Source organism: Stegastes partitus, unplaced genomic scaffold (assembly GCF_000690725.1).
Source record: "Stegastes partitus isolate 25-593 unplaced genomic scaffold, Stegastes_partitus-1.0.2 Scaffold812, whole genome shotgun sequence".
Taxonomy (NCBI): domain Eukaryota; kingdom Metazoa; phylum Chordata; class Actinopteri; family Pomacentridae; genus Stegastes; species Stegastes partitus.
Genome location: NW_007578543.1, coordinates 99957 through 123358, shown reverse-complemented (window position 1 = coordinate 123358; position 23402 = coordinate 99957). Strand labels below are relative to the sequence as shown.

The window sequence follows — 23402 nt, the reverse complement described above, 5'->3', positions numbered from 1 at the left end:
GAGGACGAGGAGCATCTCTAAACCACTTCTTAGGAGGGGAAACAAGGACAAACGCTCGGGGTGGCTGTTTACTGATGAATCCAAGTTAGAAATTTGTGGCAGCATAACAGAAGAGTGTGTGTAAGGAGAAGGACAGGGGAGAGAAGCTCACAGTGAAACATGGTGGTGGGAATATGGGACTTGGACACCCGCCCCTGACCAAGGTGAAGTAGCGCTGCATCCTTCAGAGATTTGTCCGCCCTGTGGTTTGCATCTTTGTGAAGGATTCAAGAAAGCAATGTTTTGAACAGTCATAAGGGGGGAAAAAGCTGGTATAATTATTTGTAATCAAAAAATGTTGGATAAAAACCAAAATGGATTTAAAATACAAGTATCATCACTATGGTCTAGGACTTTTGGACCCCACAACTCTGAATTTCGCCCTTTGTTTTGATTAAAGATTTCTACCCAGATTTGATGGATCAGGACTCATCCTGAGGGCTCCAGATGATTTTACTGTTCCATTATGAATGTGTCAGAAAGAGGTTTTTTTGTCAGAGGAACACAAAGCAGTGTTTACCTTTAGATCCAGATCCTGCTGTGCCAAATTACACATGGCTTCTTTCTTCAATCAGAGCCTGTATAGCACTTGTATACTTCCTGCCTATTTGTGTGATAACTGCAAAGAAAAGATTCTTGAGGCTACTTACTCATCAAACACAGCTTGAGTAGTGTTTTTTATTTTATTTAGATCAAAAGACAAAATGCCACACTTAGCATGTAGTGCATATAAAAGGCATTTACTGTCCTTGGAAGTTTTCCCATTTTATTGCTTTTCAACACTGCATCAAAATAATTTGCCTTTTTTTCACCAAGAATTCACAAAAAAGACTTCTTTTTTCATGCCAACGTGAAAACAGATTTCTACAAAGTGATGTGACCTAATTTAAAATATTCAATGTAAAATAGTTGATTGCATAATTATTAAGATCTTTTAAAGTGACTCATCTAATCCATGCAGCTAAGTGATGCTACAAGGCCACGATGAGATCATCTGAGTGCAGTGAATTTTTTTATTAAGTGATCATAGTATAAAGACATCTGTATGTGGAAGGTCCAGTCACAGATGAATCAGTGCTACTGGCTGTAACTACACCACGAGAGCAAAACTATACATGTAAAATTTCAGGTAACTTATCATCCCTTGGAGTACAGTTAAAGAAATCAATAGGAAATAGTGAGTAAATCTGCGTAGCGTAGGTCGTCCAGTAAAACTAAGTGGCTATGCAATAAAGAGTCTAGTGAATGAGGCCACCAAGACACCTATGACACTCTGAATGAGTTACAAACTTCACAAACTTAGATGGGAGAGGCTGTTTATACAGGAACTGTTGCCTTGGTTCTTCTTTGTGGGAGAATGGCCAAGAGAAAGCCACTGTTGAAAAAAATATTACACATAGACGAGAATTTACTTGAAGAACTCTAGGAGACAAGTGGAAGTAGTTTTATTGGTCTTATTGATTCAAAATGTAGCTTTTTGGTCAACAGACTCAACGCTATGTTTGCCGAATGATTGCAAATCAATGCTATACGAGGTGTGTCAGAAAAGTTCCAGGACTGGTGTCTCAAAAGGTATATTTTAAACCCAAACTGCAAACTATGAGCCTTCCCCTTCAGACAATCAGCCAGCTCGTCTACAAAGAGGTCCTGCGGCGTTTGCTTCGTGCAGTGCGCCAGAAGAGGCGAGAGTTGTGGCAGGACAAGTCGTGGCTGCTTCACAATGCCCTGAGCATCCCACAGTTCCTGGCTGAGAAGAACATCACCGTGCTGGAGCAACCTCCCTACTCACCCCACCTGGCTCCGTGGGAGTTTTTCCTCTTCCCCAAACTCAAGGTGGTCATCAAGGGCAGCGGTCCCCAACCATCGGGCCGCGGACCGGTACCGGGCCGTGGGTCATTTGGTACCGGGCCGCACAGATAGAATAAAAACGTTTTATTGGTTTATTTTTATTTCCAGCGGAGTCTGCAGGGTGTTTTATTTTGAAACATGACTAGCTCGTCTTCCCGTCACTTCCGTTTGTGTTCGTTTCCCGCACTTGACTGTCAGTTTTTATGCCCGGCTGCTACATGAAGCCATCAGTCAAAAACAAACGTCTCAGGAGAGCTGCTTTGGAAAGTGGGAGAGACTTGATACTGAGACAGAGAAAAAGTAAACATGTTAACCAATAAAAAGTAATTTTATTTATTTATGAAACTTTTTAATAGAAAAAAAAACAATTATTATTTGTAAGGTGCGCAATGACTGGTCCGTAGAAAAATTTCTTGTTTAAAACCGGTCCATGGTGCAAAAAAGGTTGAAGACCACTGATCAAGGGGACCCGTTTTGAAGACGTGGACGACATCAAGATGGCTGTGACGACGGATCTGAGGAGGATCCCGGAAGAATCCTTCCAGGAGTGTATGGCGGCGTGAAGGCAGAGAAGGCTGGTAAAGTGTGTTAGACTCCAGGGGGATTACTTTAAAGGGGAAAACTTGTAGTTTGGGTTTGAAATCTATCTTTCGTGACACTAGTCCTGAAACTTTTCTGACTCAACTCGTACTGCTTTATATTTTGAACATTTTGCATGTCAAACATCGACCTCATCGACATCTGCCTCTACAAAGCAGAGCTGCAGTCCGGTCCCCTGTGTGACATATGGTTCCCCGGCTCAGGTGCATTATGCACAGTACAGTATAGACGATCAAACTGCTCAGTCTCATGTAATTGACCACTGCTGTCTCCCTCTCCAGCCTCTCATCACTCCCACGATTCAGATTGTGTAGGCAGGACCGCAGCAAGTGTAGGATATAAATGACCCACTTGGAGTACGACATGATGGGAGTGCTGTTGGTTGACATATTATATGATAGATTATTGTTTTATACTGTTTTTTATGAGGCAGACTCTCAAACTTAATTGATTATAAAAAATGTTAGACTCTGCCAGCTTCCCAGCGCCAGTATTTTTTTTCATCCTCTTCTTCTATCAAATAGGTCCACTGTTTAATGTACACAGCCAATCAGAGTTCTGTGCACAGGATTCACAAAGGGGCTGCACGGAGCAGACGGCTCCAGCAGTCATTTATTATTTGCAAAAGCACAAGTTTCCTCAAATCGCTGTAATTGCCACACTTTGCACAAAAAAAAAAATACAAGTAACTGAAGCGTCGGAAATTGAAATAAAAACAGCCCATTATTGGAAAATTGCACATTTATAATGCAATAATAGAAAATCCCAGCCAGACAAGAGACCTTTGTCCCAGCGTTTTAAACTGCAGAGTTTTATGAGAGAAGCCCAAAAAGGCGATATAATTATATTACTGTCTCAGGCTGAGTCTAAAGATTGATACAGTTTTTTCAGCTTCTTTGGGAAATGCACTAAACTGGAAACAATATTCCACATTACTCCTGGGCACTGGCTCACCAAACCTGGACAGCTGAAAATTGGAAAAAAAAAATGTAGTCTGGACTAATGAATTTCCATTTCTGCTGAGGCTGCAGATGGTGTCTGTCAAAAGTTGGCATCAACAGCATGAATCCATGGACACAACCTGCTTTGTGTCGACAGTCCAGACTGCTGCTGCTGGTGGTGGTGTGACGTTGTGGGTTTGGTTCCCTTAAATACCAACAGTCACGGTTTGACAGCCAGATTCTGTCTGAGTATTGTTGTTGACCATGTGCACCCATTTTCAGTCCAATCTTCTAATGACTCCTTCCAGCAGGATAATGCAGCAGGTTTCATAAACATGACGATGTGTTAATGGGACTTCAGTGACCTCTCTACTCATTAGACGGCCTTTGGTATGTGATAGAAGGGTGCACCTGACAGGCCTGTGGGAGTTATGTGATGCAATCATGTCAACACTGAGCAGAATCTCCAACATCTCCTGGAATAAATAGGTGGCTTTCCACGTCAGGAACTTGAAGCAGGGGCGAGGTAGCATCAACATTTACAAAACGGGCCTCGTAATCCGCCCTTTCAATCTTTCTATGTCCATTAGGATGTGATAATTCTGACTACAACCTTAACTCAGAGTACCATAACTATGACAAGTACAAGTAATTGGACATAACTGCAGTTTTCTGAGCACGTAGGAAATTCAACATTGGAGGTTATGTTAACCCAGCTCAGCGCAACAGCTTTTCAGAAGTATCTAATCTGGATTTGGTCGTTTTTTTCTCCCTGAATATGAGGTTCTACAGGAGCAGTTCTTCCAGTTGGAATGTGCACAAAGGTTTGGGCCACCCTCAAAGGGCCTACAAGGTCCTTCAGCATTAATGTCATGGTCTTAGGTTTGGTTTGGTTATTGATGGTATCATTTAGTAAAGATCCCTGTCCTTGTGCGTCTCCAGTGTTTTTGCTTGCTCCCTTTGTCTCGGTTTCCCTCCTCTTTGGTTGCCCTGATTAGTTGTACCTGTTTTTCCTCTCTGTCTGTCAGCTGGTCATGTTCATTGCCCTCCTGTTTAGTTTCCTGTTTAATCTCCTGCGTGCTTTTGTTAAACCTGTCCAGTGACGTTTGATCAGTCTTACTTTCACCTGCCTGTCTCTGGCGTCTGCGTTTGGGTTCTGACCTGAGCATCCCCTCGGTCCAGATCCAGGCACTTGAGGTGGGTTTGAAAAGTAATGAGCCTTTATGGTAGTTGGCTGGAGACACTAGAAAACACTCTAACACATGTCAGCTTGTGCCTTTTGTAAGGTGTTGTGACACATAACCAGCCTGGAGACCTTTTTTTTTTTTTTTTTGATGTCTCCTGAAGAAAGTGCAAGCTGACTTTTTTTTCCCCTTTAAATATTCCACCCTCCTTTATCTTTATTCTCATCAATGAGCACTGGTAGTTTGAGATACACCAGTAGCGATCCGGTCACTTTTTGTCTCCCCTGATAATTTGAACTTCTATTAATATTTTTCTCTAAGTACAAATAACAAATACAGCCAAATATATATTTCATGTTTTTGTTGTGGTTGCATGTTGAGCTTCACATTTTAATCAGGTTAAATCATCTTAAGGTTCCTTTGGTCAAATTTAAAGATGCCTGCTACTACAATATACGATCCACTGGGACCGTGAATGCAGACACATCTGTTGAGCTCTAATATGTATGCTTAACGTGGTTTTCCTCCTCTTGCTTTCTGATCTCTGTCTGTCTCTGAGGCTGAGAGCAGAGAAAAATATCCTCCTCTTATCCGCCTTCTCTTCCTCACTCTCCTGCGTCTATGTGTGAGGGATTACAGTGAAAAATGAGACGAGGACATGCAGAAGAAAGCTGCATTCATAATGTCAATATTCACCATCAAATGTGTTTTCCTGCCTACTACCCTCGTATTATTTGGGCTGCTCTCATTTTCAGCCGGCCTCCTGGATCTCTGCTGGTGCAGGCCGGTTCAGTCTAAAGGGCTGGAGGTGGGATTATGCTGCAGTCTGGGATGGCACATCCCAAAAACCCTTCCAATCAAAGTGAAAATTGGTGCAAAAATGTCGGATTTGGTCTTAAAAAAGAAAAAAACTATTTCCAGCAGTCTGAAATTGTGCCAATTTTTGTCCCTGGCTGAGGAAAGTTAATCTCTGCCTCTATCCCTGTAACACAGAGGCAGGATTCCTCCACTCCCTCTAGCTTTTTTCCCTCTCTCACGCCACTGCCTTCCACTCATTTTCAAACACTCTGTGCATCCCTTTGTTCTCTGCCTCGCTCTCACGCACAGCCCTCTCCCTCTCCATCTCTTTTTGCCAGTCTATAAATGTCTCTGTCCTGGTCACTCTGTGTGATACAGGTGCATAATGTGTGTTGCCTGTCCTGTCCAGCCTGCAACGTGTCTCTCTTCTCAGTCTAAAGGGGCTGATAAGGGCAGATGGCTCTGTGCTTTGTAAGCCTGTGAAGCGAGTAATGCAGTGGAGCAGAGCCTCCAGGCTAAACACTGTCTGCTTCTCATGTGGGAGAAGTGTGCGTACATCTGTGCGTTTGCATTGTGTGTATGCGCGTGTGCGTTGTGGTAATTCTGTCCTTGTTAGAGCCAGTTTAGGTTTAAACCTTCTAAGTGTTGACATTTTGCAAAGTGAGGTCATTCTGACTGGTCTGCACTCCTTCAGGCTGCTGCTATTGGCTGCACTAAACACGATTTGAGGAAGTAGCACAATTCTGTGAACTCGCACCAGCTATGCAAAGAATATTATTGTATGTGTTGTTTTATATTTATTGTTATATGAATGAGTTTGTGTTGCTTGCAGTTGTTTTTCCAGTAAGTGCCATCAGGTGCATGTGGAGTATTCTCAGCCTACTTGACACTTGAATAATGAAATCAATGGCTGGCTCATGTCTGTGAAGATGCTCAGTCATCCAGGTCATGGTCATTCGGGTAGATTGATCGTAGCAACTGGACTTGCTTGAGTTCCTTGAAGACGAACTCAAGCAAGTCCAGATCAATCCACCACAGCGGCTGGCTCAGGATACTAAGTATTTGATTTATGTAATTTATGAGTGAAATAAGTAGAAGATGCACTGTCAGTAAAGCATAACTGAAAATGTACAGTTTTAGGACCTCCGAGGAGAAAGTTTGAACACATTTTTATGATCCCTCAGCGTTTCTTCCATTACTCATCCTGGTTCCTGTAAGGTGTATCCTATCACTTCCACTTCCTTCTCTCTCCTGCTCAGTGTGCCATCTTAAGCTATTCAACTGCCTCTTTTAGTGACAATGGCAATAGTTTGTTCATAGTTCTGAAGGCAAAGCTCAGCGAATTGAAAGGTACATACTGTATTACACAACATGTTAGCGGCAGAGCTAGTCGGGTCCCAGTACAGATTGACCTAGCGTATCTTCTGTTAGCCATCCCACGGCAGATCTGAAGCAGCCAGGACGACACGACAACTGAGGTGCACAGTCCAGAGCAAAAGCCAAACGTTACCATTCCACCACCAGTTCATGTTTCCAATTGTTGTTCCCCACTCAGCAACAAACCTGTTGAGAAACCCTAATATGAATTGTGAAGTTAGAGACTCCAGCGACCACAGTCAAGTGTATTCCTTGGGCTACAGTAGGGAACGTTGAATATTATTGACTAAGAAGAAACATAGATATGATCGGATTGTAATTCACGTCAATAACAACACCCAATTAAGGTAATCGGGGGTCACCAAAAGTAATGTGAAGTCGGTGTGTAACTTTAACTCCTTAGTTTTCTTTGGACCCCTCCCCAGTTTGATCAGTGATGACACTTACAGCTGCATGTCATCATTCAACCACTATCTGTCAAGGTGGTGTCCAGCAAACAATGTGGGCGACGTAGACAATTGGAAAACTTTTTAGGGAAAACTTGGTCTAGATTTAGAAAAGACAGTAGCCAACTTTTGGTCATTCCTGGTGAAAGGGAGTTTCTTCCTTCATTCCCACTGTAACCAAGAGCTTGCTCAAAGGGATTCCAAACGAAACTTTGGTTTTGTTGGTTTTGTTGTTGGTCTGTACACGTTTTGGGAGGTCTTCAGCTTGCTATGTGAAGTTTGTTGACATGACATATATTGTGAATTGGTGCTCTGTGGATAAAATTGAATTGAAAGTTAGAACTTGTTCTTAATTGTTGTTTAAATTGCAGAACCAAACTGGTGATTTTAATTTCCTCAACATAGCCAGTATGTGCACTTATATAATGAAAAATACTTTATTTATCCCAGAAGGGAAATTCAATTGGCGACGAGGATGGGATATATATATATATAGCTTTGCATACTGTGGTCAATATCATATAAAGCTATAGGTGGCCACCTTATTTTCTTCACCTGGTTTGCAGTTAACAAATGAGTTTTGTCAAATGATACTTGGTGGGATTTCTTGCTTTCTAAATGCATCCAAGACCATTAGCAGTGTTGTGTAGCAAATAGCCATATTCAGCCACAACAGTAATTCATATTATGGCAAGAACTGATAAAGAACGTAAAGACTAGCCACAGCTGATTGTTAGCTTCATACATGGAAGTCAGTCAATCCAAAGAGTTTCAAGAAACTTTCATGTACAGTCACACTGGTGGTAGAGTGGATCATCCACTAATCACAGGGTTGGCAGTTCAAAGTGTCCTTAGCATATTAGAGCCTCCATCAATTCTTTGCAGAGTTCTTATAGCAGACACACCTCAACATTAACTGTTGGAAGGAGACTATGCGAATCAAACATTCATGGTGGAGCTGCCGCGAAGAAACCACTACTGAGGGAGCAGTGTGAGCTTTGTGCGCTTTTATTGCATATTCAATCACTTGAATGTATATCAGCTTTATTATTACATCAACTGTGATGCATTGGAGGTTGTCGAGTATGATAAATAAGCCGGAGTAAAATCTGGTTTTATATAGTAAATGTCATCCAGAGTGGTATGTAGGGGTGTTGTTGGTAAGAAACAGGAAGTGAGAGGAAACGCCAGAAACATTTCAAAGATTTCACTGGATGAGAATTGTTCCGGTTTGTTGCCATTTCTTCTGTCAGTTATTTGCTGAGATCTAGAAACACACAAGCAAAAAGCAATTAGGCTTGTTGTTAACAAATCAGCTATTATTCGATTAGATAATCTAACGTTATTTCTTTTTTTGCTGTGTGGCCACATTCCTAATTCACAATGACTGTACAGTGTTATTATTACTGGCAGACATTGCAGCACAATCTACGATACCCAACAGAGATAAACCAGAATGATCCTTTGTGCGCCTTACCTTGGAAGGAAGAACAGTAAAATTAGCCACAAAACTCCGGTGGATGTCAACAAGGGCATCAGTGACAAATGGTGGATCTGCTTCGATACGCACCAGCTGCACACCAGACCCTCTGGATCAAGTCAAGGTCCACAGGGCAATACCTGAGGCTTCACAAACAAGTCACTGAATGTGGGACAGGGCTTAGCACAGTCTGTGCAGGCCTCTGACTGGAGAGAATCCATGAGAAGGAGATGAAAGAAAAAAAAAAGAAGATTGAAATAGTTTTTAATGTATTTTTAACAGTATACTGGTAGGATCGGTGCTACATTGCAGTTTTTCTCAGACCCCTGGTTTCCCATATCACCATACAAAACTATTATTATATCATGATTCTAAAACCATGAATGTACCACCTTCATACAACAAATCTTCTGTTCTACTACACCCTAAGTGTGTTCTACTGGATATGGAGACGTAGGAGGCCGGTAATAACACTAAGACAGATTGTGGCATTCAAACCATCACTGCTGGTATTTAGATGCCAAATAAACTTCCTGTCACCAGCACGCCAGCTGCCTGAACAAGTCCATGAACCTATGATCCATTTGTCCATGAACTGATGTCGTTCATGCCAAATTTCTATCCTACCATCTGCAGCCTCAACAGCAACGGAGATTCATCCAATGAGGTTATGTTTTTCTGGTTTTCCACTGTCAAGTTTGGTGGATCTGTGCCCACTGCAGCCTCAGATTTCTGTTCCTGGCTGAGTGCTACCTGGGTCACTGTAGTCCTCCTGTCAGGTCCAACCAGTCTGGTCATTCTCTCCTCTCATCAACAAGCAGTACAGAGATCAGCGGTAACAGAAGTACTTAAACCGACCTTTCTGCTGCCAACATTCCTGCCACGGTCAAAGTCACTGAGATCACATTTTTCATTAACTGAAGCTCCACTCATGTAAAAATAAAAGTGATGCTTTCCTGAAACTACTCCACGTACTTAAGTAGATGTAATGGACTAAATGCAATGTGCTATTACCCACTGTGCAGACTACAGGGAGTAACACAAACACAGCAAAGCAGGAAACATTAGACCCACAGGGGCTGCACCTGTGCTTTGGAACGAATACGACCACTTCTGTTTTAAATAACTCTTCTTCTTTATGTGTCGGACATTATAAGTGTCTCTTAGTCCAGCTGACATGTCGCCCAAATATGAAGCTACAACTCTAAAATGGTGCCCTAAATTGGCACAATTCCCAATAAACAGTAGTGAGAAGAACACATTTTAAAACAACAAACTGCATGTGAGCGGTAGCGGGTCAGCCTGACCACAAAGAGACATATCCTGTATCGCTGCAGGTCTCAGAACCAGCAGCACGAGAACAGGGGAATTGTTGGGTTTTTAAAAAACTCTTAAGGTCTTGCTCTTACTCCAGCCTGACTGTGGGCTGGTGAACTCAAATTCAGACGAAACCGTCTTTGCCTCCGTAACTTTTTCAGTTCTCTGCAGCCAGGTTAAGTCACAGGGGTTCATGGTGAAACACTATTGTAAGATATTTATGCAAAACCGACATGCATGAATGTTTAGAAACATCACTGTGAACACTGTCTAACAAAGAAGCAGTAACCGATGGCCTGGTATAGAAGATTAATATTTGAATAAAGACATTTAATTAAGGATCAAAGATAGCAGTAGGAGTTTAAGGAGCTATATTAGTTAAATCATGAGTACAAATAGTATTAGCAAAGATTTAGCTATTGCCTCAATTGCTGAGAAGTTGGAGCATCAAATTAGATTTTTCTGATCTTGGAAACAGGAAAAAGTGGAAAAATTAGCTTTAGGACTACAGTCAATGCAGTTTTTGCAATTACAGGAATTTTCCATGTTGTTTTTCTTCATTAAGACTATGAATGTTTATTGGTATCATCATTATTTTATGGTAAGACCAGATATTGGTCTGAACTCAGTTTGGATCCAACATGTATGCAGCACAGTATTTAACACCGTCACCGCTGTGTTCAAGCTCGGTGGTTGGTTGAGGCCTTTCTGTGTTGAGTGTGCATGTTCTCCCTGTTCATTCATTAGTTTTCACAACCTATAGATATGCATGGTAGTTAAAGTAGTATTTCTACATTTTCAAGACCTGTAAAAAGAAAAAAAAATGAAAAAGAGACAGTAGAAAAAAATGGTGAAATTCTGGAAACCGTCTTCCTGCAAAAACTGCAAATTAATGTAACATTAACGAAAGAAATGGCAGCTATCTGTGAAATAATTGGATTTTTCAGCTGATTTAAATACAGTAAAACAATGTGTTTTACGGTCACATATTGTAAAAGAATGATTTTTTTTTAATAATTCAGATTTTTGACTTGGAGGTTGTCTGTATATCTTTTTTTTTTTTTTACAGTTAACATTTAAATCATTACTTTTTCTGCTGTGATTTTGCAAGATATTTGTAATTTAACAAAACAGGAAAACATTTGTAAAATTATTTACCATTTTTGAACAATTAATATTACATATAATACATTTCAAATAAAAACAATGATCTGAATCTGAATCTGATCAAATGTTGTTTTAAAAAAAACATTTTTCATGTGGACATTATTTATAGTTGTGGCCTGTTTTTTTATGGCTAACATGTAAATTAATACTTTTTTTCTTCTGTGATTTTATGAAGTATATATGTAATTTCAAAAACCAGAGGAAAATCTGTAAAACAACAGTAAATTATTCAAACAAACTACAGTTACATTTTAATTTAATTAATAATTTATTTTTGTACAGCGTAGGTGTAAGTGTGAGCATGAATATGTGTCCTTGCGTTAGTCCTGTGATGGACTGCTGGTCTGTCCAGGTCATCCTCTGCCTCCCGCCCAGTGCCAGCTGGGATAGTGTTCGGTCCCTGGTGACCCTCTAAAAGGATAAAGCATGTGTAGCTTATAAATGGATGGATGTAGTAACTGTGTTCTGGCTTCGTTGGGCAGAATAATGTATTTATTGACTATTTAAATGGGGGCATGTGAATGCACTGTAATACGGAATGAGCAAACAGGAATGTAGGTAGAGCTATTTCCAGTTGTCAGTGTAACTGGAGGCTGATGTCGTTCACACAGGAAAACCTGCTTCATGAATCCGAGAGTTCCCACAACTACAACACTGTATTTACATGAAAAAATACAGAAATGTATTGGTATCAAATCAATTTGATATTCTGCTCGTGAGAGTGCAGAAATCCTCAGTTTCAGCAGCGTGCTGCCAAACAGGCAATCTGCACCACTTGATTGGTTATTTTATTTCAGAGTCGCTGCATTGGTGTGCATGTGTTATATGGAGGAATAGTCTGCGTGCGCGAGTGTGTGTAAAAGTATTTTACCATCCAATGTAGAATATAAGCTATAAAAATGAGCTACCATTCCCTGTGGCCAAATCATATTATCATTTTTTTTTATATTGCAGCCAATCACTCTGGCTTCTACATATGTAATGCACGCCGTCACCCTTCATGCTCCAGCCCAGAATGCTGACTGAGGAACTCGACCTCTTCATTTTTCCTTTGGGATTTCCCTGAAGGCAGCAGTCGATGCAGGATTATTTCCTCTGGATAGAAACTCCATTGTCTTTCGGAGCTCTGCTTTGGCGACTCATTTATATATCTGGGAATTTGTGTCTAATACTTCATTTTGTGTCATAAGAACTATGACATTTTAAGCGTCTCACAAATGATAAGAAGCACAGTCCCGTATATTAGCGTGTCAGCGCATACAGTAAAATGATCTGAATGAGTAATGACACGTAGGATAATTAAAACACATTTGTACAGTCACTCTGCAGCCACACACGGTGACCTCATTTAAAGCGCTTTATGCTGGTGGCAGCAGGTTCAATGTGCTGCAGCTTGTAGTTTCAACTTGAATAAGGAAATGTGCCAACTGAATGTTTTCTCTGGTCACATTAATAAAAAATAAGGCTAAATGTGTTTGCACAGGTAATAGGTTAAGTAAAGGTGAGGTAGTAATGAAAAAAATGAGGCACTGCTCGAGGGGATGTAAAAAGAATAATGTTAAAGCAATCAATAATGAATAAGTGGGTACTGTCAGCGCTTCGATCAGAGTTAATCACGAAGGACTCGTGAAGAAAGTGAGGCGTGTGATCAATAGCTAATCATTACCTAATGATTTAGTAATATAGTATCTCCCATAATAAAACTCAGATAAAGCAACGACCAGAGCGTTTGCCGCTGCTGCTGTGCTGTTAGTTCCTCTTAGCGCCAGAGGTTAAATAAGATGAAATTAAAAGTTTTCCCTAAAGATTAGTCAAACTTTAGATTGTTCTGCATGTTACTACAGGTTGCAGGTGCACAGAGTAAAAATTGGATTTTCCAGGCAGGTCGCTGCACTCCAAATCAATCATAAAATCATTTCAGCTTATATGCTAAGTATTAAAAGACAGAAGAAGATAAATAATAGCATAAATAAATAAATAACACCAAGTGTATGTGACACCTTACAGAGACTGAGGGCACCTGGAGTTCAGCATACAGCTCCCATTAATGAGTGTTGTAATTATCGCCACTAATAAATCTTAATGCAGAGTGATAAACAGTGTTGGGTTCCCGGCTGAGGCCTGCATGTATAAAATGTTACCACAACCCAACGCTGATTGAAAAGTTGCCTCATTAAGACTTTCTCTACAGTGTCGTGGGTAAACTCGTTTATTCTTGTAAAAGAAACCAATTTTGTGTCTTAATTTGGTCACAAGTTTTAAACACATGATGTAAATAAATAAAAACATTGGAAACAGTGAATAAAAAGGAAATGTATATTTTTTTTAAAAAGCCATTTGTGCACACCACAATGAAGAGCAGAGGTTCATCCGTTCGTTGGGTAAATGTATGAAGGAGTCTAGACAATGATCTTAAAATGAGTACAACTGTTAAACCACTTAAGAAAATATACAACAACAAAAAAAAGAACTGAAAAATGTAATAATATGGAACAGTAAATGTGTGTCTAAAGATGTATATAAGTACAAGGTTTGAAGCAAATAGGAAGCAGTAAGATATGAGATGGCCAGATATGTAGTGGGTTAATACGTTAAACTTCATTCTTCAAGGTTTTGGATTTCTTTTTGTTTGATTTCTTTCTTTTTTTTTTTCTTTTTTTTTTTTTTTTGCCTTTATGGTATTGTGATATATCTAAAATCAATCCATAAAACCAATCAATAAATATCAGTTTCTCATTGATCCGTATTTCAAGATATTTGGGATTCCATGACTCATTCAATATTTCGACCACTAGAGATGACAAAATTATTAAAATCAGTATTTTTGGATGTACGTGAAATTACTGAATTTATTTTTAAGAATCAATTTATGGCTACTGAGTTTAATTTGTAACTCGGTAAAGCAGTGCTGGATGTATTTAACAGCAGATTTTACATTAAGCACCCTATAGTACAAAACTGTATCATCAGCATAAAGATGTACATAACGCCCACATTCAGAAGAGACAATATTGTCTGCATAAAATGTAAACCTCACAGGCCCCAGGATTGAGCCCTGTGGGACACCATTTTCAATTTTCACGAATTCTGATTCAACATTTCTGATCGTCACACACTGTTGTCTGTTCATGAGGTAACTCTGAAACTATTCAAAACCTTTGAAAAATCCTTGTTTCTACTTTTTTCCCTATGTGACAAAAAAATCAACAGAAGAAGGAGAACAATAAAAAGCTGGACAAGTAATAAAAAGTGTGCTTCTATGTTTGCACATTTGCACACTAAAATAAAATATAAATAAAATAAGGCTACAACAAGTATAGAGGACAAAACAAACCCAACAATTTCCCCAAAGTTTTGATAAATAAGATAAAAAGAAACCATTTTTAAAAACATGAAAGGTGTTTTAGACCAAAATAGTGACGTCAATATAAGGATATTTTCTGATTTGTTCCTCACTTGTTTTTGTGTCGCGTATTAAAAGTGCTCCTCAGTTTGTCATGTCACTTTTAATATCAACATAAAATACAACAGATGTTTCTGTATTTTGTGACTTTTTTAATCACAGTATTACTTCATAATGTACACATACTACATATTGTATTGTAGCTCCTCCTGTAGCACATGAACTTAATGATATATTTCTGAGTATAATACTGTTTTCAGTCTATGCACCCAAACACTGTCCACACACAGAGAAGATGTCTGTCTGTAGCAGTCAAAGCTGAACGAATGAAGCAGAACATCCATAACACAACGACATCACAACATGCAGCCCTGTGGTTTGTGCCACCATCAGTCCACACGCCGTCATGGTGTTAATGTGCTGTGGATACAAGCTTTCCACCATGAAACTTACCTAATCAAAAACAAACTGCACATTGTTTGTAGTTTTCAGCTATGCCGCTACTGTAGGAATGCCAGCGTAACAATGTCAGGTCTTACAGGATTTTGGTTTTAAACCAAATACACACACAACTAAAAGCATCCTGTGAGTCTCAGCTTTACTTTGTGCTCTTTTATTCCCCAAAGGTCAGGTTGTGTTAGTGGTGAACTACTTAGGACAAGAACCGGTGTATCTCCACTCCTTCATTTATCCCCGTTTCTTTTCCTTCTCCTCTTTTGTATTGTTCCTAAAGATCTTAAACACTTAACAATAGTCCATGCCTTGAAGCAGTGTTGGACGCACTGTAGTAATATTTTGATTGGGTTTAGCCACAGAAACTTGGTTTGGGTTTAATTCTTAGCTCAGGGTAGAGAAACTTTGTAGTATAATTGAAAATGCATCACTGGTGTGTTAACTTGATTATCAGGGTTACATTACTTGATAAAAGTCAGGGTAGAATCTCAGTCATGTTTTATGAGAGTAGATTTTAAAAACACTTTATTTTCATACGTACTGAACTCTGACCACCTTAAATTCTTCTTTTTTTCATTCATATTATCTGTCAGGATTTATGGTTTCCAGTTTAACTTTGCATAAATGAGTCACGTCAGCCTTTTAAAATGTCATCGGGTTCCATTTTATGTCAAATTTGTGAATCTGAAAAAAAGTTTCCTCGGTGAAAAATCTGAATCTGCTTGTTGTTGAACAAGACACTGGAATTCAACTCATTCACTTCTGAGACAGAAAAAAGGTCATTACCTGCTGATCCTCCGTCTTTGTTCCAGATTCTATCTGCAAGTTTATTTCCAACTTGCATCACAAAAATAACTTTTGTTCTCGGGAACATTTTGCTTTTTTTTCCCCCCTTTAGATTGAATCATATTGGGTTTAGTGTAACACTAACCAGATGAAATATGCTGCAGCTACACACTGAATACACTGTTGTACTTAACTCTAGTTTATTTTTGCTGGTTAAGGAAACAATTTTAAAAATTGTCATGAATAACATTTTTTAAAATATGTACATTCATAAGGAAAAATATATTTTCAAAACAAACATTTAAATTGTCAAACTTATGTTAAATTTTTAATTAAAAAAACTTTATTGTTACTTTTCTTCTACTAGTGGAAACAGGCTTCCAAAGTTCTCTGTGCAATGCGGTTATGAATTCACTGACAGTACAGAGTGTTTTTCACATGCAGCTCTGTGAGGGTTTTTTTCATATATTTTTTCTCTCCTCATCTCTAATTCAGGTATCATCCGTACAGCCATGTCCAACATGGACCGTGAGACCAGGGACTACTACGCCGTGGTGATCCAGGCCAAAGACATGGCGGGCTCCGTCGGAGGACTGTCAGGATCCACTACCGTCAACATCACCCTCACCGATGTCAACGACAACCCTCCCAAGTTTCCACAGAGTAAGTGATTCCTTTCAGACTGACAGCAGCAGATCAACAAGTGTTGCCTCATCTTTATTCTCCAGCTCTGTCCTCGCTATCACCCTGCAGAGGTACTCAGGCCTTATTTTGGTCCTTTGGAGAAATACGTGCATGTTTCTGGGCTCTGTGGCGGCTTTGTTCGTGAATGTTGGAAAAAAAGAGGCTTTTATGTTTCAAAAAGATCAAAGCTTCGTGACCATTTTCTGCCTCCAACAGAGTCATAATAATGTGGAGAGATGTAGACTGATGCTGTATCATAGTGAGCACACCTACTGCTGCTGAAACCAACCTTGAATACAGTTTTTGAGGTAAATTATCGTATTTTTTGTCTTCTGTCATCAGACACCTAAAGGAAGTGATAAAAAACTGTACATCAGCTATAATTAGATTTATTTATTTATTTATTTATTTATTTATTTGCATTTAAGTCACAGTTTACATTTTCACTACAATTTGTTTTGAGAAGTGAAATACAAACAATAGAAGCGAGTTTAGCTGCATGTGTAGTTTGTAATATCTGTGCAGTGTTCATGTCCATAATCAATAGATATACACATTTCTATACATTGTACAGCATGTTGGTTAGATTGGCTACAGATTGTCTCCTGCAGTTGTACAAAGCTTGGAACGTCCATTCAATTCAAATTTATCAATATTCAGAGACCAGAAACAGCCGTGCATAATGTGGTCGCCGTAGTGATAGTATTGAAAGCTGGACAGTTTCTGAAAGAATCATGAGTGCACCAGTGCAGCTACTGCAATCTGTCATGTCCTGCTTCGTGATGAGAGATATTATAAACATGATGTATGAGATGCGTCAGAAAAGTTTCAGGACTGGTGTCACAAAAGATATATTCCAAATCCAAACCACACACTACAAGTTTTCCCCTTCAAAGTAATCCCTCTGGAGTCTAACACACTTCCCCAGTCTTCTCTGCCACGTCATCATGCACTCCTGGAAGGATTCTTCCAGGATCCTCCTCAGTTCTGTCGTCACAGCCATCTTGATGTCGTCCACATCTTCAAAACTGGTCCCCTTGATGAGTCCCTTGAGCTTGGGGAAGAGGAATAAATCCCACAGAGCCAGGTGGGGTGAGTGGGGAGGTTGCTCCAGCACGGAGATGTTCTTCTCAGCCAGGAACTGCCGGATGCTCAGGGCATCGTGAGCAGGCGCATTGTCATGGTGAAGGATCTCTTTGCTTGTTGATTGTCTGAAGGGGAAGGCTCATAGTTTCATTTCATACATCCAAATTCATAGTGATTTGGATGTAAAATATATCTTTTGTGACACCAATCCTGGAACTTTTCTGACACACCTCGTATATACGTGTTTTATTTTGAAATGTCAGAATAATTCACAATCCTGATACGTTCATTTTGTGTTTTTGCTTTTATTTTGATAGTCTAGTGTACTACAAAGAATCCTGGTAACGTCCTTAGAAATTTGATACTAATAAAAATAATTCTTATATTACAAACCCAAGCTGCTCTACACAATAAAACTACGGGAGAGAAAACACAAAGTTAATGACATGCAATAGTGTCATGAAGGGCAACGCAAAGGAGAGAGGCTCAGTGCATCATGGGAGATCCCTCAGCAGACTAAACCCACAGCAGCATAACTAAAGAGGGTTTCAGGGTCAGTCATAATAAGCTTCATCAAAGATTGACGTTTTAAGCTTCATCTTAAAAGTAGATACTCTTATTGAGGCTAATGTTAGCCACAGATATTAAAAATTAAAATCTCATTTCCAGTTGTTACCAAAGACGTAGCTACCCATGTTGACTGCATCTCCCCAACCATTTTGTCATCCAGACTCATTTAGGCTTTTATTAGCAAGTTCTTGCAGCACAAAAGTCTCCATTTTCTTTACATCTGTTTCCCCATGAGGAGGTGCAGCGCTCCTATATTGCTCCCTTTGGCACTGTAATCTGCTGATATCCTGCAGTGTGGGATGTGCCATTAACTTCACATCTTCTAATGAGAGCATGTCTGAGATTGAAGAGAAAAATATCTGTGAAATGTCTCCTTATGTGTGTCATGCAAAAGGATTTGCGAGGATTTTAAAACTCCTGTAGCTCAGCCTAAGCAGACAAGTGGCTCCAAACCATGCCAGCATAACAGAGCCACGGGGTCACCTTATTAGAGGTTATGTTCCTCCTTTAATTTTCCACCCATCTGTAAGTTTACAGTATCATCATAGTTGTTCTGACTGTTTGCGACACTCTGCTCTCCCTGATGAATAGTGTGTGAGCCCACACACTATGATTAATAACCTAAACACACATTAGCTCACACACACAGACACATCATGTTTCACAATTACAGCTCCAGGCCAGTATGAATATAGTATTATGCTAATGAGACTAGTAAACATGTCAGGAAATGTAATATCAAAAATGGCATAGCTACCCGTTCATTTAACATGCACACAATTAAAGGACGTGAAAGCCCACTCAGACCGCAGCACATAGGGAATCCTTTTGTTCCATGTGCAGAAAAAAAACCAACATTAAATCAAGCACACCATGAGCCCACCCACCCGATTTTTTTTTTTCTCACCGAATCGAATTCATAAAACAGATAAAAAGGACAAAGAAGCCATAGAAGGCAGATTTACATGTTGCAGTGTCCCCGGATCGACAACGTTGTGCAAATGTACAAATCTGGAATGAAAAAATCAATGCATGATTTTTGCATAACTTTGTCACTTTTTTCGATGTTTGCCTCAAACAAATAGTTTATTCTTCAACAAAACAAGTGAAATCACGAAATGCACACATTTAGGCACTAAACAGTTTGCAGGTGGAGGTTTGGGAAAAAGTTTTGAGAGGGAATACGGACTGTTACGCCCAGTCTAGGGGCACCTGAACGCAACACGAATGTGCCATCCCTCTCCGGTCCCACGCAGCCACATCACAGCGGTTTTACCGGACAAATAATGGTTTATTTACAATAAATGTGGGGTTAAAACAAAAGGAATCTTAAATTAAGAGTGAGCTCTACTAAAAAACAACCAAAACGAAGCTAAATTAAGGAAGAACAAAAACAAACACAATGTCTGGCCTCCCTACCGAACATAAACATGAGAAAACGGTGTAACAAAGAAAGTAGCAGCTCACTCCATTCACAAAACCCACTACACAGAACTCGTGACGTGGTGCTGTGCTGGTTGGGATGCCGGTGAGGAAAATGGCTCCACCCATCTGACCCTCAGTCTCTGTGCTGATTGGCGAAGTCCTTCCTCCGTATTTAAACCGGAACTTCCGCTGGTTAGCCAATCCCGTGGTCGTGACGGCGCAGCCCTATTTACATATGTAATGAAATCAGAACGGGTCACACAGGACATAATATTCCTTAAACAAATACGGCCGCAGTCGTAACACGGACCCTGAGTGCGATCCAAAGAGGTGTGATGGTGCCACACCTACAGGATGGACTGTTGTGTTTTACTTGTTCTGCACCAGAAGCAGTAACAACACTGTGCATCGGTGCTACACAACCAGCAGTGGTTTCACTTCAGCTCCTTTTAATTTGAATTCCAACACCCAAGAGTTATTTTGTGTACCACCAGGTGGCATCTAGAAGTCAGGTAGAGCCCATGAAAGCACCACTGACTAGAAGGTAAATGGTAAAGAAAAGCAGTTTAAGAATATATTTTTTCAACATGTAGAAGGTATTGCTTGTAACCTCAAAAGAAAATATGCAAAGTTAGGAATGTGTTGCAGGCCGCATTTCAAGAATTATGAGATTTCTTCCAACTAAGCAAATCGCTGCACTGTATTTGGAGGAAGTTCAAGGACTCTCTCCCTGTGAGATGAACGATAAAGGCTGTGAGTTTGTTGAATACAGTCGGTTTTGCATTTCATCATACAAAAAAAATGAAGTCTCTCATCAGTTTTGTTGAGTAAAACTAATTGCTTGTGGTGAGAAAATGTGTTGATTTCTGGTCTGAGATGTCGCTGCCATATTGAAGGTTGGCAAAACTATGCAGACTCTTCTATATGTACTCTTATATAGACTCTAAACATGTCTGCATTCAAGCACTGACTAGCAGGAAAAGTGACGACTGCAGGATGAATTAGAGAAACACATCATCTTTTTAATCACAAGACAAACATCCAAGGTGAGAAAATTTAAAGTAGCTCCAGAAAGTCAAACTATCAGCAAAAACGTCTAACAGGTTCATGAGGTTGAAATATTACATTGGTGTTTAATCTACACAAAAACACATACAGCAAAAGTCAGTAGGAAAAGAAAAAATCTATGAAAATAAACAAATCAAAGTGGATTTTCCCCTTGAAATGCTAAATTCAGTACATCTATTGTCTGATTGCTAATTTGACCATTTTAACAGGCACAACGTTGGATCATTAAAGCTGAGATATCTTTATTTTATTTATTTTTCCTTTATTTAACCAGGTAGGTTAATTGAGAGCAGGTTCTCATTTACAATAAGGACCTGGCCAAGAGGCAGCACAGAGCAGAAAATACAATACATCCATAAAAAACAATACACAAACAAACGTAACAATAAAAGTCTTTGAAGATAAAATACACTAAAAGCAGGTACAGGACTCGATAAAAAGTTGCTTCACCATATTTTTAAAAGAAGATAAAGTACTACACTGAGTTTGATTGTTTTTTGTAACTGGTTCCAGTCGAGGGCTGCAGAAAACTGAAATGAATCGCGGCCAAAGACAGTGCGGGCTTTGGGGATGAGGAGGTGGATGAGGTTGCTGTTGTCTGATGTGACGGGTGATGAGTAGTGAACGTAGGTATGCCGGAGTTTGACCTATGATAGATAGACGGTATTTATGTGGCGTCAATGGGCAAAAATTCCACACAAAACTTAACGCATAGTGTCTGAGAGGAAACTAGACTTCTGCACCTCGTCCTAGTTTTTGTAAAATCTAGTCTAGGTTGGGAGACTTTGACCAATCACAGGCTCTTTGTCCGGATCAGAAAGGCAGTGAGAGGAAGACATCATGGCTGACTTTTAGTTTGACTATTTTAATACTTTCTAAGTGTGTGTGGTGGAAGGTGCTTCCAACAGAGAAGGGAGGCTCGGGGTTATTTTGTGTTTAACTTTTCTTTTCCAGACTCCTGCCTACTGTAGCTTTAATGTGATTAACTGTCGCTGTGGTTACTGTGCCTCTGTGCAAACTTCATTTTGTACACTGACTGTAAATTACCCCGGAACCGTGGTGCAGCATTTAGCACCTTCTCCTCAAAGCACAAAGGTTCCTGCTGGTTTCTGTGTGGAGTGTGTTTGTTTTCACTTTGCCTGCATCACTGCTTCCTCCCACAGACCAGCACGCTTGTTGTTGGACAGCTGGTTTGTTAAAACCACAACAACAACAAAGACAAATAAAGTGGGAAGAGAAAAAAAAAAAAAAAAGCGAGCATGATTTGTTTGCATAAAGAACGACACTCGATTTCTCAAGTGAGCAAAAAACTCAATCTTCATTCTCTGCAGCTGGGTACGTTGTGAAAAAAGTTCAGTTCCCACAATCAAGCAGGCGCAAACCCCAAAAAAATAAAAAGCTGCAGCAGATTGAACCGCAGGCAGACAAGCAACAACAGTAAAGATCTTTTCGGAGATAAACAAGGAACACAAGATGCAACGCAGTTCAAAGGACGATGGGAACAGGAGGTACAGCAGACAAGGAACACAAGATGCAACGCAGTTCAAAGGACGATGGGAACAGGAGGTACAGCAGGAGAGCGATGCTGCAGAAACAATTCATAACCACAAAGAAGAAGAAAAAGCGCGAGGATTAAAATTAGCGAAAGCACGCACAGAAAGGCATCAGCTTGTATAGACGTGTTATTTTCAGGTGAATCAACATGGATCTGATGGTAGGAGGAAGCCCGGAAGAAGAAGAAGTAGTTCTGGTATCTAAAGTCTGGAGGTGAACTTTGAACTATTATTAGAATCATGAACTCTGAAGTGTGCAGAATAATTTTGGAAGAATCAAAGCTCACCAGCCGACTGCTGGAAAAAAAAAAATGTTTTGCACTGGAGAAAGTCAAAGCCTCAGAATGACCCTCCCAGATGGCTGACCTAAATCTCATAAAGCACCTTTGGGAACTGGAAGCTTTACTGGCTGAGACATGGAGGTAACTTTCATCACAGTTTTCACATGATCCCATGCCCAGACACTGTCAAGCAGTTTGCGAGCTAACGGATGGCAAACTTTACACTAAAACATCATAACTGTGATTTCTGGTGAAGGATTTTTTCATTTTGAGCTACAGTTAAACCCCAAACTATTCACTCCTAGCCACATTTTTGATTTATAGTCAGTTTTATTTGCCCAAGAGCTTCTTTTCTGACTGGAAATTATATAAATATGTGGCGAAAGACAGTAAAATATCATGTTGAAGATGTTAATAGTGAATTTTAGCTATTTCTACCTTAAATGCCACATCCAAAATTATTCAAATCTTTTCAAAATTGTTGCAAGATTTTGAGAAAATACAACTTTCTGGTAATTCCATGATGTTCCAGAGCATCCTAATAAACTATAAACTGATGCACTAGTTCTCTATCAGTTACTAATCAATTGCAAGTCATGATGGACACCAAAGATCTTGGTGAGCTTGTTGTTACCGTCCACCACTAAGAGACAGTTGCACTTTGTGGCTGCTTGCAAGAAAAGTAAAGGCACAATAAAAAGTATATAACTCTGTAGGATCTGTTTTTAAAGCTTGTTATCTTTGATATTTTTTATCCTTAAATCTCTCAGTTTCTACTTTTGTCTGCAACCAAGACAATCAAAGGAGTGTATTGGCTGCATGTAACATTTTTAGGATGTTTCTGTTTGCAAATGAACCTGTACAGGCCTGAATCGATGGACTCAGATCAAATCAGA

The 23402-nt window shown here is 39.7% G+C and overlaps 1 protein-coding gene across 1 annotated transcript in view; it reads left to right on the top strand.

The window, feature by feature from the left end:
• The window catches only part of LOC103365115 (cadherin-18-like), a 156130-nt gene that overhangs the window by 49697 nt on the left and 83031 nt on the right, over positions 1-23402 (top strand). The window contains exon 4 of the mRNA XM_008292459.1: positions 16335-16502. Coding sequence (XP_008290681.1) covers positions 16335-16502 — 168 coding nt within the window. The remainder of the gene's footprint in view (positions 1-16334; positions 16503-23402) is intronic.